At 35.4% G+C, this 13,964-nt stretch overlaps 1 protein-coding gene across 10 annotated transcripts in view; it reads left to right on the top strand.

Annotated features, from left to right (window-relative positions):
• Positions 1–13,964, top strand: part of neo1a (neogenin 1a) — a 242,255-nt gene that overhangs the window by 142,981 nt on the left and 85,310 nt on the right. For all 10 annotated transcript variants that reach the window (XM_055011913.1, XM_055011908.1, XM_055011906.1 and 7 more), the window contains exon 5: positions 4,386–4,522. In XM_055011913.1, the coding sequence (XP_054867888.1) occupies positions 4,386–4,522 (137 nt within the window). The remainder of the gene's footprint in view (positions 1–4,385; positions 4,523–13,964) is intronic.

The raw sequence follows: 13,964 nt of genomic DNA, 5'->3' as shown, positions 1-13,964 counted from the left end.
CAGATGGTCTGAAACTGCAGCGCTGCCAAACCCTGGACCGGTCAGGGACAGAAACCAGGGGCTGGAGTGGGAGATGTAGCTCGTCAGCAGTTTGTTTGAAGCTACATCAACCTCCAGCGTGGAGTTGTTTTGCCCTTTAGCTCGGCGTGGCTCCTCCATTATGTGCTGATCTTCTGTCCCTGGTTTCTCTGGACTTCTATCTCCTCCAGCCGACCCGCTGATCCTTCTTTTCTCTCTTTCTGAATGCGGCGCTCTCTCTCTAAGCTATTGATTGCTGCTTTCTTGCCTCTCAGCCTCGGTCCTGCTCCCATCATGCTTCACTGCTCGTTGAATCGAGCCACAGACGGCTTCCCTGTGGGTCTATTGGGGGAAAATCAAAGATGGGACTGTTTAAAATGGAGGAGGGTCGCTGGTTCAGAGAGAAGCTACAAACACACGTGGTTCTACCGCAGGATCAGGCGTTAAGATTTTACAATAATAAATATTAAAGACCTTCTGAAGAGCACAAGAAGACCTTTGACTTACAGTATGTAAATGTGTGTTTTAATAGAGGAAAAGATCCATGTGTGTGATGATTCGAAGACAAAATATTAAATGTGAAATTGAAGGTTGTACAGCCTGCATGAGGAGAGGGAATTTATCAATCTGCTTAGTGGTTGTTGGAGTTATTTTAACCCTCCTGTTGTCCTCAATTACAGGCACCAAAAAATATTGTTTCTTTGTCTGAAAAAAATCCCAAAATTCAGCAAAAAACTCCCCCAAATTTCTGAAAATTTGCAAAACCTTCAGGAAGAAAATTCCAATAATTCCTTAAAAGTTTCCCTTAAAAGTTTTTTTTTTTAATTCCCCAAATTTGGCACGAAAATTCTTGTAAATATTTTCAAAAAATGAGTAAAAATCTTCAAAAACAATTCCTTCAAATATCTAAAGTGATTCCATATATATCAGTAAAACTTCTAATATTTTCTTTAAGAACATTCACATAAAAATCAACCAAAATCCAGTGAAATTCACTGGATTTTGGTAGATTTTTTTGTGAATGTTCTTAAGAAACATTTCTAACATTTCTTTTTTTCCACCAAAAAATGTTCAAAAATTTCCCAGAAATGTTGAAAATGTGGACATCAGAAGTTTCACTGTGAAAATATATATTTTTCCACATTTTCAAACTTTAAACCGGGTCAATTTGACCTGCAGGACGACACCAGGGCTAATTAATATTTTGCTTTGGATTCTGCTCCTGTCAACACTGAATGACTAGAAACAGGAACACTTCTTTCACTGAAACAATAAAGTTTGAAAATGTGGAAAAAATATATATTTTCACAGTGAAACTTCTGATGTCCACATTTTCAACATTTTTGGGAAATCTTTGAACATTTTTGTTTGAAAAAAAAGAAATGTTAAAATAGTTTCTTAAGAACATTCACATAAAAATCAACCAAAATCCAGTGAAATTTGCTGGATTTTGGTTGATTTTTATGTGAATGTTCTTAAAGAAAATATTAGAAGTTTTACTGATATACATGTAATCACTTTAGATATTGTGAGATGTGAGATGAAAATATTTACAAGAATTTTCTTGACAAATTTGAGGGATTTTTTAAAAATAAATTTTTAAGGGAAACTTTTAAACAATTATTGGAATTTTCTTCCTGAAGGTTTTGCAAATTTTCAGAAATTTAGGGATTTTTTTTCTGAATTTTTGTATTTTTTTTGACAAGGGAACAATATTTTTTAGTGCCCGTAAATGAGGACAACAGGAGGGTTAAAAACATTTTGCTTTGGATTTTGCTCTTGGCTGTACTGAATGACTGGAAAGAGCAACACTTGTTTGTCGCTCTGAAACCAAAGTTGACTTTACATGCTGTACATATTGTGTTACTTACATTTTTACACAGCCTGCAGTTCAGCCCAGAAGTCCCCAAATCTTTGTCGTGTAATTGATGGCTATAGTTGTATTTCTTCTCAGTTATACAGACAAGAGCTGATTTTTTTTTTTTTTTTTTTGCAGAATCTAGCGAAAGCCAACGACTTGTTTTTGGCTAATTTTTAAATAAGACATGCAAAATAACCGATTTTGATTAAATATCACAATTTTAATCATAGTGTATAAGTTTTAATGAACATTTTCTTTTGATTCTGCTCCTGTCTGACCTGAATGACTGGAAACAGGAACACGTGTTAGCACATGTTGGCTCTAGATACTGTAGATATTCTGCTACCTGCATTTCTAATTTGTTTTCATGCTTATCTGCTTATTAGCCTGTATGAGGAGAGGACATTCTCAGTCTGCTCCGTGGTTGTTGGAGTTATTTTAATGAATGTTTTGCTTTTGACTGGAACCAGACACGTTTCTGTGTGACACTGTAGATGCTTGTCAACCCTTTTTAATTATCAGCTGATGAAAGAAAATGAAAACATTTGTTTAGACGATGAAACAACCGCTGCGGTGTCACCCAACACGTTCCAGCTGCAGCGCTACGAAATAAAACATGATGACATCTGTCCGGGTGCATTTCCTCTGTACAGAATCACACAATGTTATTCCTGCTTCACTCCAGTTCTAATAAAAAACAGCCAGCTTCTAAATCATCACTGTTAAGAAGAATTTGCAAATTGCTTCTTCTTTTTTTTCTAGTTTTTCTGGGCGGTTGAACTGCTTTTAGCATATTTTATTTCTTCAGCCGAGTCAGTTTGAGGTGACAGATGTGGAGTCAGACTCAGGTCAGTAGGGGAACATGGAGGATTTCAGCTCAGCGCCTTAGAAAGAGGCTGACAAGACATTTTACAGATTCTTCTGGACCAAGGTGTCAAATTCATCCTAGTTCAGGTTCCACATTCAGCCCAGTTTGATCTCCAGTGGACCGGACCAGTAAAATCACGGCATAATAACCTATAAATAACCACAACTCCTGATTATATTCACAGGTTTCTGGAACTGAACAATGTAGTATTTTATTTTATGATCAAAACGACAAAAATCAGATTAAAAAAACCACCAAAAACAACACTAAATATTACAGAAACAAGACACAAAAGGACAACAACCAGAAAAAATTGACAAAATATGAGAAAAACGACTTGAAACAAAACAAAAAAGGGACAAATTTTTTTTTTAAAGTTACAAAGAGGCAAAAAATGGACAAAATAAAAAACACAAAACGCCAAAAACGATGCACAGAAGAACGAATAAAGCAAAATACAAAATGAGACAAACAACTCAAAGAAAGAAAGACAAAAAAGAGACAAAAAAATTAAAAAGTGACAAAAAATTGACAGACAACACAATCAGGACAAGAAATGACAAAAGCGAGAAACAAAACGACAGAAAAGTACACCAACAGCACAAGCGAGACAACAAAAACACAAAACAAGAAAAACAATACACAAAACAACAAGCAAAACATAAAATGACAAAAGTAAGACAAAAAACACCAGCGAGACAAAAAAGGAAACAACACGACAAAAACCAGAAACAAAGTGACAAAAACATGAGACAAACATCAAAAGTCAGACAAAAAAACAACAAAAACAAAACTAAATAATACAAAAAATGAGACACAAAACGACAAAAATGGGAAATAAAATGATAACAACATCATTAACATTCAGCCTCAGTTTGTCATTTCCACATTACAACTTCCAGATCACAGAGTGTCTACAAAGGAACACAACATTTACTTATCTGGAACTGAACCATAGAGGATTTACTGTATGATCAATATGACAAAAGTCTGACAAAAAAAGACAAATAACAACAAAAACAAGACAAAATAGGACAAAAATGAGACACAAAATAACAAAAAAGGAGACAAACGACACGAAACAAAACAAAAAGACAAAAAAATTTAAAAAGTGACAAAGCGCCAAAAAAACAGACAAACCACAAAACCGAGACAAAAAATTACATAAATGACACAAATGAGGCAAAAAAAAAGACAAAAGCGAGACACAAAATGACAAAAACCAGAAACAAAATGGCAAAAGCATGAGAAAAAATATTACAAAAATGAGACACAAAAGAACAATGAACAATCTAGTATTTCACTTTATGACCAAAACAACTTGTCATGATCTAGAAATGATTTTGAATTTATAGTTTTACTAATTTACAATCTGCAGTTAATGTCTTCTCTGGAATTTTTACACTTTGAGGGCCGGATTGGACCCTCTGGAGGACCGCTTTTGGCCTGTGGGCCTCATGTTGGACACCCCTGCTGTAGATATTAATCCAAACCTTTTTTTTTTTGGTTGGCAGCTCCTGCGTGTGGACAGTTCTACATGTAGAAAAGCCCCGAATAAATACTGTTTCTTGAAAAAAATCAATCAGATTTAGCTAATGTTCTTTCTTCTTTCCTCCAAATCTTTGCTTCTGTCTTCAGCGAGGGTCGTGTGGAAATGCTGGGTGGAGGAAGTCTCCAGATCTACAACCTGACGGAGGAGGATACCGGCATCTACACCTGCGTGGCCGAAAACTCCAACAGCAGCATCGAAGCTCAGGCCCAGCTCACAATACAAGGTAAGTTCATGAACACACATTGCCTGATTTCTCTTCCACGACCAGAGGAATAAAATCACAACAGCACCAAAATCACTCCTCAAAAATCCAACATACAATCTGAGTCCCACCACATGATGTGAACCGTCTCATCTCGGCCATGAGTCGGCCAATATGTGAACATATTAGTGGTTTATTGTTTGGAGCAGATTCGAAACCGGGCCAGATCGCTGCCGAAATGAACGCACAGATTGAAAATTAGCTGGAAGCAGTTGCATTAGTTACTGAAGGAGGCGAGTCTCTCCAGGTCTGAACCGCCAAACCAGCCTTCCATCACCGAAAACACTTTCATTTCATCTTATTATGTTTGGGAATGAGCTTATTAAAAGCCCTCTGGACTCGGATCCCAGACGTGAAACAGAAGCTGCTGAGAGTTCAGCTGGAAATGAAATGAAACGAGGTGTATTTCTGAATGCAAACTGTTCAGAGGAACCCGAGCTGTGCAGAGATAAGCTGCACGCTATGAAACGGGATATGTTCTGTAGACGTCTGGACGGCGTTGACGGTGAATATTCTGCATTTTAGGCAGCGTGTGAAGTGTTTGTACTTGTTTATATCTGCTTCTCTACATAATTCAGCTCCACACGGGAACAAAAGAAGGATCTGAGCTGCATATTAAGATAAAGACAAAAACCAGATCTAGAGGAGACTGAAAGACCCGCTTGTTTAAAAGCCAGACGACATAGAGAGATGATGTGCCAGAATACACTTAAAGAGCCTAACTACACTTGTTTTTACAGATTAAACTTTTTTTACTTCTGTCACATTTTTACTCACTGAGGACTCCTCTATGGAAACAGCATGAACATGGATAGAACTACAGAGAACTCAGAAATGTTTTAAGTACAATAAATCATTAAAAAACAAAAGCTGAATTTCTTTGATTAAAAATGAATTATTGCATGCAACCTTATCGAATGTTGCCGCTACATGTTATAGAGATTTTTCTTCTTACATTTTTGATTTGTTTCCCTGCTTATATCCTCTCTGCTCTGTAGAAACACTGCCTGCAGTTCAGTCCAGTTCAGCTGAAAAGTCCCAGAACTTTCACCCACATCACCTTTGGTTGCAGTTGAATCATTAATTTCTTCTTAGTTATGCAAAAGAGCACATGTTTTTGTGTTTTGCAGAACATGGTGAGAGCAACCAGTTTATTATTGGTAAAAATTCATATTAGAAATGTAGAATAAAGTGATTTTGATTAAATATCCCCTTTTTAAGCTTAGACAATAACTTTTCGGATTGTCAGTAGATTAGTTCAAAGACTGATTAGCTGGCAGGTTATGAGGTTCAGAGGTTTGGTGAAGTGTTAATATTGCACAAAATAATCAGTATTGTTCTGTCAGCTGGATTTACATTCTGTGTTCTAATGCTACATTGTGTTAGCTAGTGGTGTTGAAAGGCTCATTGATTTTTAGAAAACCCTTGTGCAGTTATGTTAGCACATGGATAAAAGTGGGAGTTTTCATGGAAAACATGGAATTGTCTGGATGACCCCAAACTTTTCAACAGTTGTATATATTTTTAGTGTATTTTTACTATATTTTACTGTATTTTTGCTATATTTTTTCTGTATTTTTTCTGTATTTTTACTATTTTTTTTACTGTATTTTTTCTAGATTTTTACTGTATATTTTCTAGATTTTTACTGTATATATATTATATTTTTACAGAATTTTTTCAATATTTTTGCTGTATTTTTACCATATTTTTACTATATTTTTTCTATATTTTTACTGTTTTTACTATATTTTTACTGTATTTTTCTATATTTTTTGATATATTTTTTCTATATTTGTATTTTTTTTTCTATATTTTTAATGTTTTTTACCATATTTTTACTGTATTTTTAACTGTATTTTTTCAATATTTCTACTGTATTTTTTCTATATTTTTACTGTATTTGTACTGTTTTTTACTGTTCTTTCTATATTTTTGTTGTATTTTTTACTATCTTTTGTTCTATTTTTTACTGTATTTTTACTCTATTTTTTCTATATTACTACTGTGTTTTCACCACATTTTTACTATATTTTTCTACATTTTTACTGTATTCTTACTATACTTTTCTATATCTTTATTGTATTTTTCCTACATTTTTACTGTTTTTTTAAACTATTTTTCTATATTTTTACTGTATTTTTACTGTATTTTATTGTTATATTTTATTACACCACCGTTGAAAAGTTTGGGGTCACTTAGACATGTCCTTATTGTTCAAAGAAACCCCACACTTTTGAACAGTAGCGTATGTCAAAGTTGTTTAAATCTGCAAGGTTAGAACAACAAACTGAACACATTATATCCATTATTGGGCATCACATTGTTTATTTTTTAATTGCTTTATAATATTTCCATTATCTGTTTTTATTCGTGCTGTATTTGTCTCTTCTAAAATCATAAAACAGCAAGTTTAAGTCAGGGAAATCAGCGTAGTAGGTGTGCTTTTTCTGTGTTTCTAATGGAAAGGAAACCTTTCAGTAAACTATTTCAGACATTTACCAGGTATTCGGAGTATGCAGATAGTTATGTAAGCAGAATCAGTGCTTCTCAGACACAGCAACAGTAACTGGCTTTCAGTTGGTGGGAACGCAGATGTCTGGTGTGGATTTTTCAGCTTTTCCCAGGTGAAGCAGGTCAACAGGATTTGGTGTGAAATAGCTTGAAAACGGGGAAACACCCTGAGGCTCATTCATTGCATTTCACACGCAGCTTCATCATGCTACGACTCCCAGCCTTTCTTCCCAAATCCCTTCATCTCTTCACCACCCCTCCACCACCCTTTCATCACTTCCCGTCACTTACTGCGATTAAAGGAGACAGTAATGGAAAATGGGATCAGGTCACGGGAGGACATCTGACTTCACTCGTTTTCGGTCTTCTAGTCCGTCCGGATTCCCTATGAAGTCCTGCAGCCCCCCGGCCTCACAGCTTCCAGAGGGGGGATCAGGCCTCCTATGATATTGTTGACAGGCGTGCATCACTGTAATCCAATAAATCACTTTGATTAGCTCCCATGCTGGAGACTCGTGGGGCTAATTGCATTTGCTGCATCCGGGTTCGTGGAGGAACCAGATTGCGGCATTGATTCGCTCCCCTGACGACAGATGTGACGCTGAAAAGGTCAAAAGATTCCCTCAATAAGTGGTTACGCCTGTAGAAGACACTCATATCGATGCTGTATGAATCCATACCAACAACAAAACTATTTCTCCTCCAGACGACTCCTCCTGCTACACCTCAGGGCTGCTTCTGCTGCAGTAGGAAGAGGAAATGTGTGTTTAGTGGCTTTTCATGAACACTGGAGAGGAGATGCAGGGAGGCAGCTGGGGATTGGAGATGGTGAAGCTCTGGGAGAAGATAGCTTGAAGGTCTGTGATGCAGCTGGCGCTCATCTGTGGAGATTCATGGCTGCACGTACGCACAAACATTTTTACATAATGAGTCCTGCATGCATTCAGCAGAAACCTAAATGATTCTCAGGTTCACTCATCAGTCAGACGCTGGTGACTCTTTAGTTAACCCTCCTGTTGTCCTCATTTACAGGCACCAAAAAATATTGTTTCCTTGTCTGAAAAAATCTGAAAATTCTGCAAAAAAATTCCCCAAATTTCTGAAAATTTGCTAAACCTTCAGGAAGAAAATTACAATAATTCCTTGAAAGTTTGCCTTAAACGTTTTGTTTAGAAAAAATCCCTCAAAGTTGGCAAGAAAATTCTTGTAAATATTTTCAAAAAATGAGTAAAACTCTTCCAAAAATCCTCTCAAGTGATTCCATATATATCAGTAAAACTTTAATATTTTCTTTAAGAACATCCACAAAAAAATCAACCAAAATCCAGCAAAATTCACTGGATTTTGGTTAATTTTCTTTTTTTTTTTTTTTGTGAATGTTCTTAGGAAACATTTTTAACAATTCTTTTTTCCCACCAAAAAATGTTCCCACATTTTCAAACTTTAAAACGGGTGAATTTGACCCACAGGACGACACCAGGGTTAATGAACTCTCAGAAGATATCTATGTTCAATAGGCTCATCTGGATGAAAAGCGACCTGATTTTAAACAGAAAAAATGTTGAATCACAGCAGATGAACTCCACAAAACTCTGCTCTGAAAAGACAGAGTTAAATTTTTGTTCTTTGTTGTGTTTCTATGTCTATTTGTGTCTGTAGTCTGTAGTTTGTTCCTGCTGGCGCCTCTTGGCCAGGTCACGTTTGCAAATGAGAACTGGCTCTCAAACATTTATTACCTTGAAAATAAAAGCCAAATAAATAAATAAATAATCCTAAATGGGCAAAATTACAGCATTTCTCATGGTTTAAAACTGTAAAAACAGAAATAATTGTTGGATCTTCAGCTTTCCGACAATCCTTCCCTAATCATGTCTAATGTCTGGTTTTGTTTACATATATTTTCAAAAAATGAGTAAGAATCCTCCAAAAAATCCTAAAAATATCTAAAATGATTACATATATATCAGTAAAACGTCTAATTTTTTCAGTAAGAACATTTTTAACATTTCTTTTTTCCACCAAAAAATGTTCAAAGATTTCCCAAAAATGTAGAAAATGTGGACATCAGAAGTTTCACTGAGAAAATTTCTTTTTTCACATTTTCAAACTTTAAAACGGGTCAGTTTTGACCTGCAGGACGATACGAGGGTTAATATATTAATCTAATTTCCCAAATTCCACTGAGAACATCTATAGTTTATGATTAAAAAAAGCTTCAAGCAGATCAGAGACGGTCGATCAGAAAGTCCTCGCTGCTAAAACGTCCCCATGTTTGACTCTTTATTATGGGACAGCTGCATGTCTCCATGTGTCCTCAGTCTGTGGATCAGAGAAGTGGGAGTTTTAGATGTGATGCCAGTCAGAAGCTGCTGCCCACTGCCACTGTGGACGAGGTGGGCCGAGCTGGATGAGGCTCCCCACAGCAGATGTACCCACTAGGGTGATGACTTTTTTACAACCTCATATCCCTGTATCATAATTTGATGAACTTTTATTAAAGATTAGATAAAATCTTACTTTTAAGGTGATTTGATAAAAAAAACCTCACGCACAAAATGATTTTAAAAATTTTAATTATCAGCTTTTTGGCCAGAATTTATCAACTTCAAAACAACTACCAACACTTAGATTATCTTTTAAGGCATTGAATCATTTACTTTTCTATGGTTGGTGCATTTGGTACTGTTTGTGAATGCTTCTTTGGGCTTAACGAATTTAGTCCCATTGATAGTAATAGTGATTTTTTCAAAGTGGTTTGTGCGTGACCTTTTTCAATATTTCAACAGAATAAATGTCATTTTAATCATTAATAGGCAAAAGTTCATTCATTAGTGCTACAGGAAATAATTTTTTAGAAAAAAAAGTCAAAAAGTCATCACCCTAGTACCCACACAGGACAGAACCACACAGTGACTCTGGCACAACAAAACAAAACGCCTCCTGGGACTAAAGGAAAACGTGTGAGTTCTTTAAATAGCTAAATGGAAAGTTGCTTTTAATTTGAGCTAAAATCTATCTGCTCTGTGACACAGGAGGGGTGGCAGGAAGACTGATTTAATCATAATACAAACACACGGCATTTATAGCAAACCATTCTTGTCACTATGATGGTACTTCACCAGAAAACAGGATAAAAAACAGTTCAGTCCACCAATGTTTAAGCTTTGCTATGATGAACCTCCAGATATTCTTTAACAGCATGAATATAAAGGAGTTTTGAAGCATAACTGTAGCTGAAAAAGCCTTACATCACTGTCCAGAATAACTCCAAAGTTTGTCACCACATTGGTTTAATTTCTGGGACACTTTTGGCTCAATATCAGGCTGATCCAGGCTAATTCCTGAGGAGATTTGTGACCCAAGATAAGACATGGATTCACCAATGCTCTCCCAAACCACAGAACCAACATAAACAATGGAAAAACACAAGTTCTCCGTCTCCCGGAAAGCTAACGTGAGTGGCATCTGTCGGAAAAGTGACGGCTTCTGGAAGTCATCAGTGCTGGAGGTTCAAGATGTGGCCTTCAAGATTCAAGACTGAAGAGTTGTTCTTTGTCACATGCTGTCCTCAGGTCTGTGCAACAACAATAAGACATTAGAATCAGAACTATTTTTTAAAAACAATAGAAAACTAGGAAAGAGCCACAACATCATGAATAAGGAGGTAAGGAGGTTAAGCCAAAAGTGTCCCAGAAATGAAACTGATCTGGTGACAAACTTTGGAGTATATCTGGAGGATCAACATGTGACCGTCTTCAGTACCTTCAAAGCTTGAAGAAAAACTGGGAAAAAACCCACTAACAGTAGCTGCATGTGTGTGTGGTTTCTGTAGGAACAGGTGATGTGATCTACAACCAGTGGCTTCTTTCCATCTACTCCTCTTTCTACTAAAACGCTCCATATCTCTGGGTTGTTCTGCTTCTGTCTATTTTCTGCCTGGAAACATTCCCACTGCACATTTACAGCCCAAAGGACAGACAGGAGAGTTTTACAGTGGGCATGGAGTTCCTGCATGGAAAGAACAATCACGTTGACGACATGATAGCAGGAGGCCGACAGATGAGGGGAACCGACTGGGAGCTGCAAAAAACTGAAGCAAACATGTTTTTGGAGAAGAAACTATTTCTGTCCTGACAGACAGAGTCCAGGTCTGGGCGGTTCCACAGTCACGCAACACCTTAACACTGCAAAAACTCAAAATTTTACCCAATCTATGTGTCTTTTTTTTTAGTCAAAATGTCTCATCCCACTTGATTTAAGATAAATTCACTGAACAAGTGACATTTCAGCAGATGGAGGGACTTGTTTTAACCCTGGTGTCGTCCTGCAGGTCAAAACTGACCCATTTTAAAGTCTGAAAATGTGGAAAAAAAATATATTTTCACAGTGAAACTTCTGATGTCCACATTTTCAACATTTTTGAGAAATCTTTGAACATTTTTTGGTGGAAAAAAAGAAATGTTAAACAAAAGCTTCTTTAAGAATATTCACAAAAAAATCTACCAAAATCCAGCAAATTTCACTGGATTTTGGTAGATTTTTATGTGAATGTTCTTAATGAAAATATTAGAAGTTTTACTGATATATATGGAATCACTTTAGATATTTTTAGGATTTTCTGGAAGATTTTTACTCATTTTTTGAAAATATTTACAAGAATTTTCTTGCCAAATGTGGGGGATTTTTTAAAAATAAAACTTTTAAGCGAACCTTTTAAGGAATTATTGGAATTTTCTTCCTGAAGGTTTTGCAAATTTTCCGATTTTTTTTGCTGAATTTTTGGATTTTTTTCAGATAAGGAAACAATATTGTTTGGATTTTGGTTGATTTTTTTGTGGATGTTCTTAAATAAAATATTAAAGTTTTACTGATATATATATGGAATCACGTGAGAGGATTTTTGGAAGATTTTTACTAATTTTTTGAAAATATTTATAAGAATTTTCTTGCCAAATTTGGGGGATTTTTTAAAGTAAAACTTTTAAGGGAAACTTTTAAGGAATTATTGGAATTTTCTTCCTGAAGGTTTTTGCAAATTTTCAGAAATTTGGGAAATTTTTTTGCTGTATTTTTGCATTTTTTTCAGACAAGGAAACTATATTTTTTGATGCCTGTAAATGAGGACAACAGGAGGGTTAAATACTTTCCAAGCTATTTTTTTTTTTTTTAAATTGATCCAGTTCGTGCATCTTTTTTTTCCATATTGAAATTTGAAGCTGTTTGAGCAACAATCATTCAGGAAGTCTTGAATGTTGTTGATTCAAAAACTGATAATTTAGAAGTCAAATAGTGATATTTTCTGAATCATATGAAGCTGACAGAAAACATACAGAATACTCTTAACTTTAATTTGGTCACAAAAATGAAAACAAACAAATAAAAACCTGTTATTATCATCCTGGATGGTAAAGTTTATTCTCAGTGGAAGCAACAGGATCTATTTTTACCCAGTTAAAGAGATTTACCACCACAGTCCGGCTCACAAAAGTACATCAGATTATCTTTAAATATGAAAATTCCCCACCAGGAAAAGCCTACCGTCCCTGCAGATCGTGGTTATATCTTGCTGATGTCATTACACTAACTACATTCCCCCGCAATTACACAAAATTAGACGAATAATCTTCTCGAGACCAAAGTTTCTGCCACAAAGTGGGATCTGAAAGTAAGAAAAATATGCCGATATAAAAAAAAAAAAAAACTAAATTTCTTACGCTACCATTCAAAAGTTTGGACACTTAGAAATGTCCTTATTTTTAAAAGAAAAGCATTTTTTTTCCAGTGAAGATAACATGAAATGAATGATAAATCCAGTGTAGACATTGATAACGTGGTAAATGACTATTGTAGCTGGAAACAGCTGATTTTTAATGGAATATCTCCATAGAGGTACAGAGGAACATTTCCAGCAACCATCACTTCTGTGTTCTAATGCTACATTGTGTTAGCTAATGGTGTTGAAAGGCTCATTGATGATTAGAAAACCCTTGTGCAGTTATGTTAGCACACGGATAAAAGTGTGAGTTTTCATGGAAAATATGGAATTGTCTGGATGAACCCAAACCTTTTGTGTGTTGTAAAGTATTTTGGACAATTTTTGATTCACTTTGGAGAAGTTTAAAGGTATTTTGGACCAGTTTAGAATCAGATTGGACATTTTTTGCTTGTTTTCTAGTGAGTTTGGATCTTTTTTTGTTATTTTGGATGAGTTTTTAATCAATTTACAGAAGTTTGGAGTTATTTGGGACAAATTATGAGCCATTGTGGATGATTTTGGAGTCGTTTTAGATCATTTTTGAGACAGTTTGGAGATGTTTTAGTCATTTTGGACAAGTATTGAAATCTTTAGGACAACGTTCTTTTGGATGATTTTTGAGATGTTTCAGACAAGTTATTATCAATTCAGACAAACGCTGAGTCATTGTGGACAAATTTGAAGCCATTATGGACCATTTCAAAGTCAGTTTGGGCCAGTTTCAAGGTAGTCTGAACCAGTTTTGAGTCATTTTGGATAATTATTGAATCATTTATGACAATTCTGAGTCATTCAGAGGAAGTCATTTAACCATTTTAGATGAAGCCTGGACAGGATTGAATTTATTTTGGTTATTTTGGAAACTTCTTGACTGATTCTGGACAAGTTTTAGTATTGTGAAAAAAACTGTCAGAAATAATTGCATATATCAAGCTAAAATGTCACAAATATCTTTATAAATATCCATATTTTATGTTCTGGGCTAGTCAGAGATTGTTTAACACAAACTGTTGTTCAGGTGGAATGATTCTTCTGTGGTGTTGTTGATCATCTTTATGCAGATGTTCCATCTACATATCGCTCTTTCATAAACACATATTTACCTGTTTCAGCTGCTTCTGCACTAGCAGTTCA

This window comes from Amphiprion ocellaris, chromosome 1, assembly GCF_022539595.1.
Source record: "Amphiprion ocellaris isolate individual 3 ecotype Okinawa chromosome 1, ASM2253959v1, whole genome shotgun sequence".
Taxonomy (NCBI): domain Eukaryota; kingdom Metazoa; phylum Chordata; class Actinopteri; family Pomacentridae; genus Amphiprion; species Amphiprion ocellaris.
The sequence above is the reverse complement of the archived record's forward strand: the minus strand, read 5'-3'. Positions and strand labels throughout refer to the sequence as shown.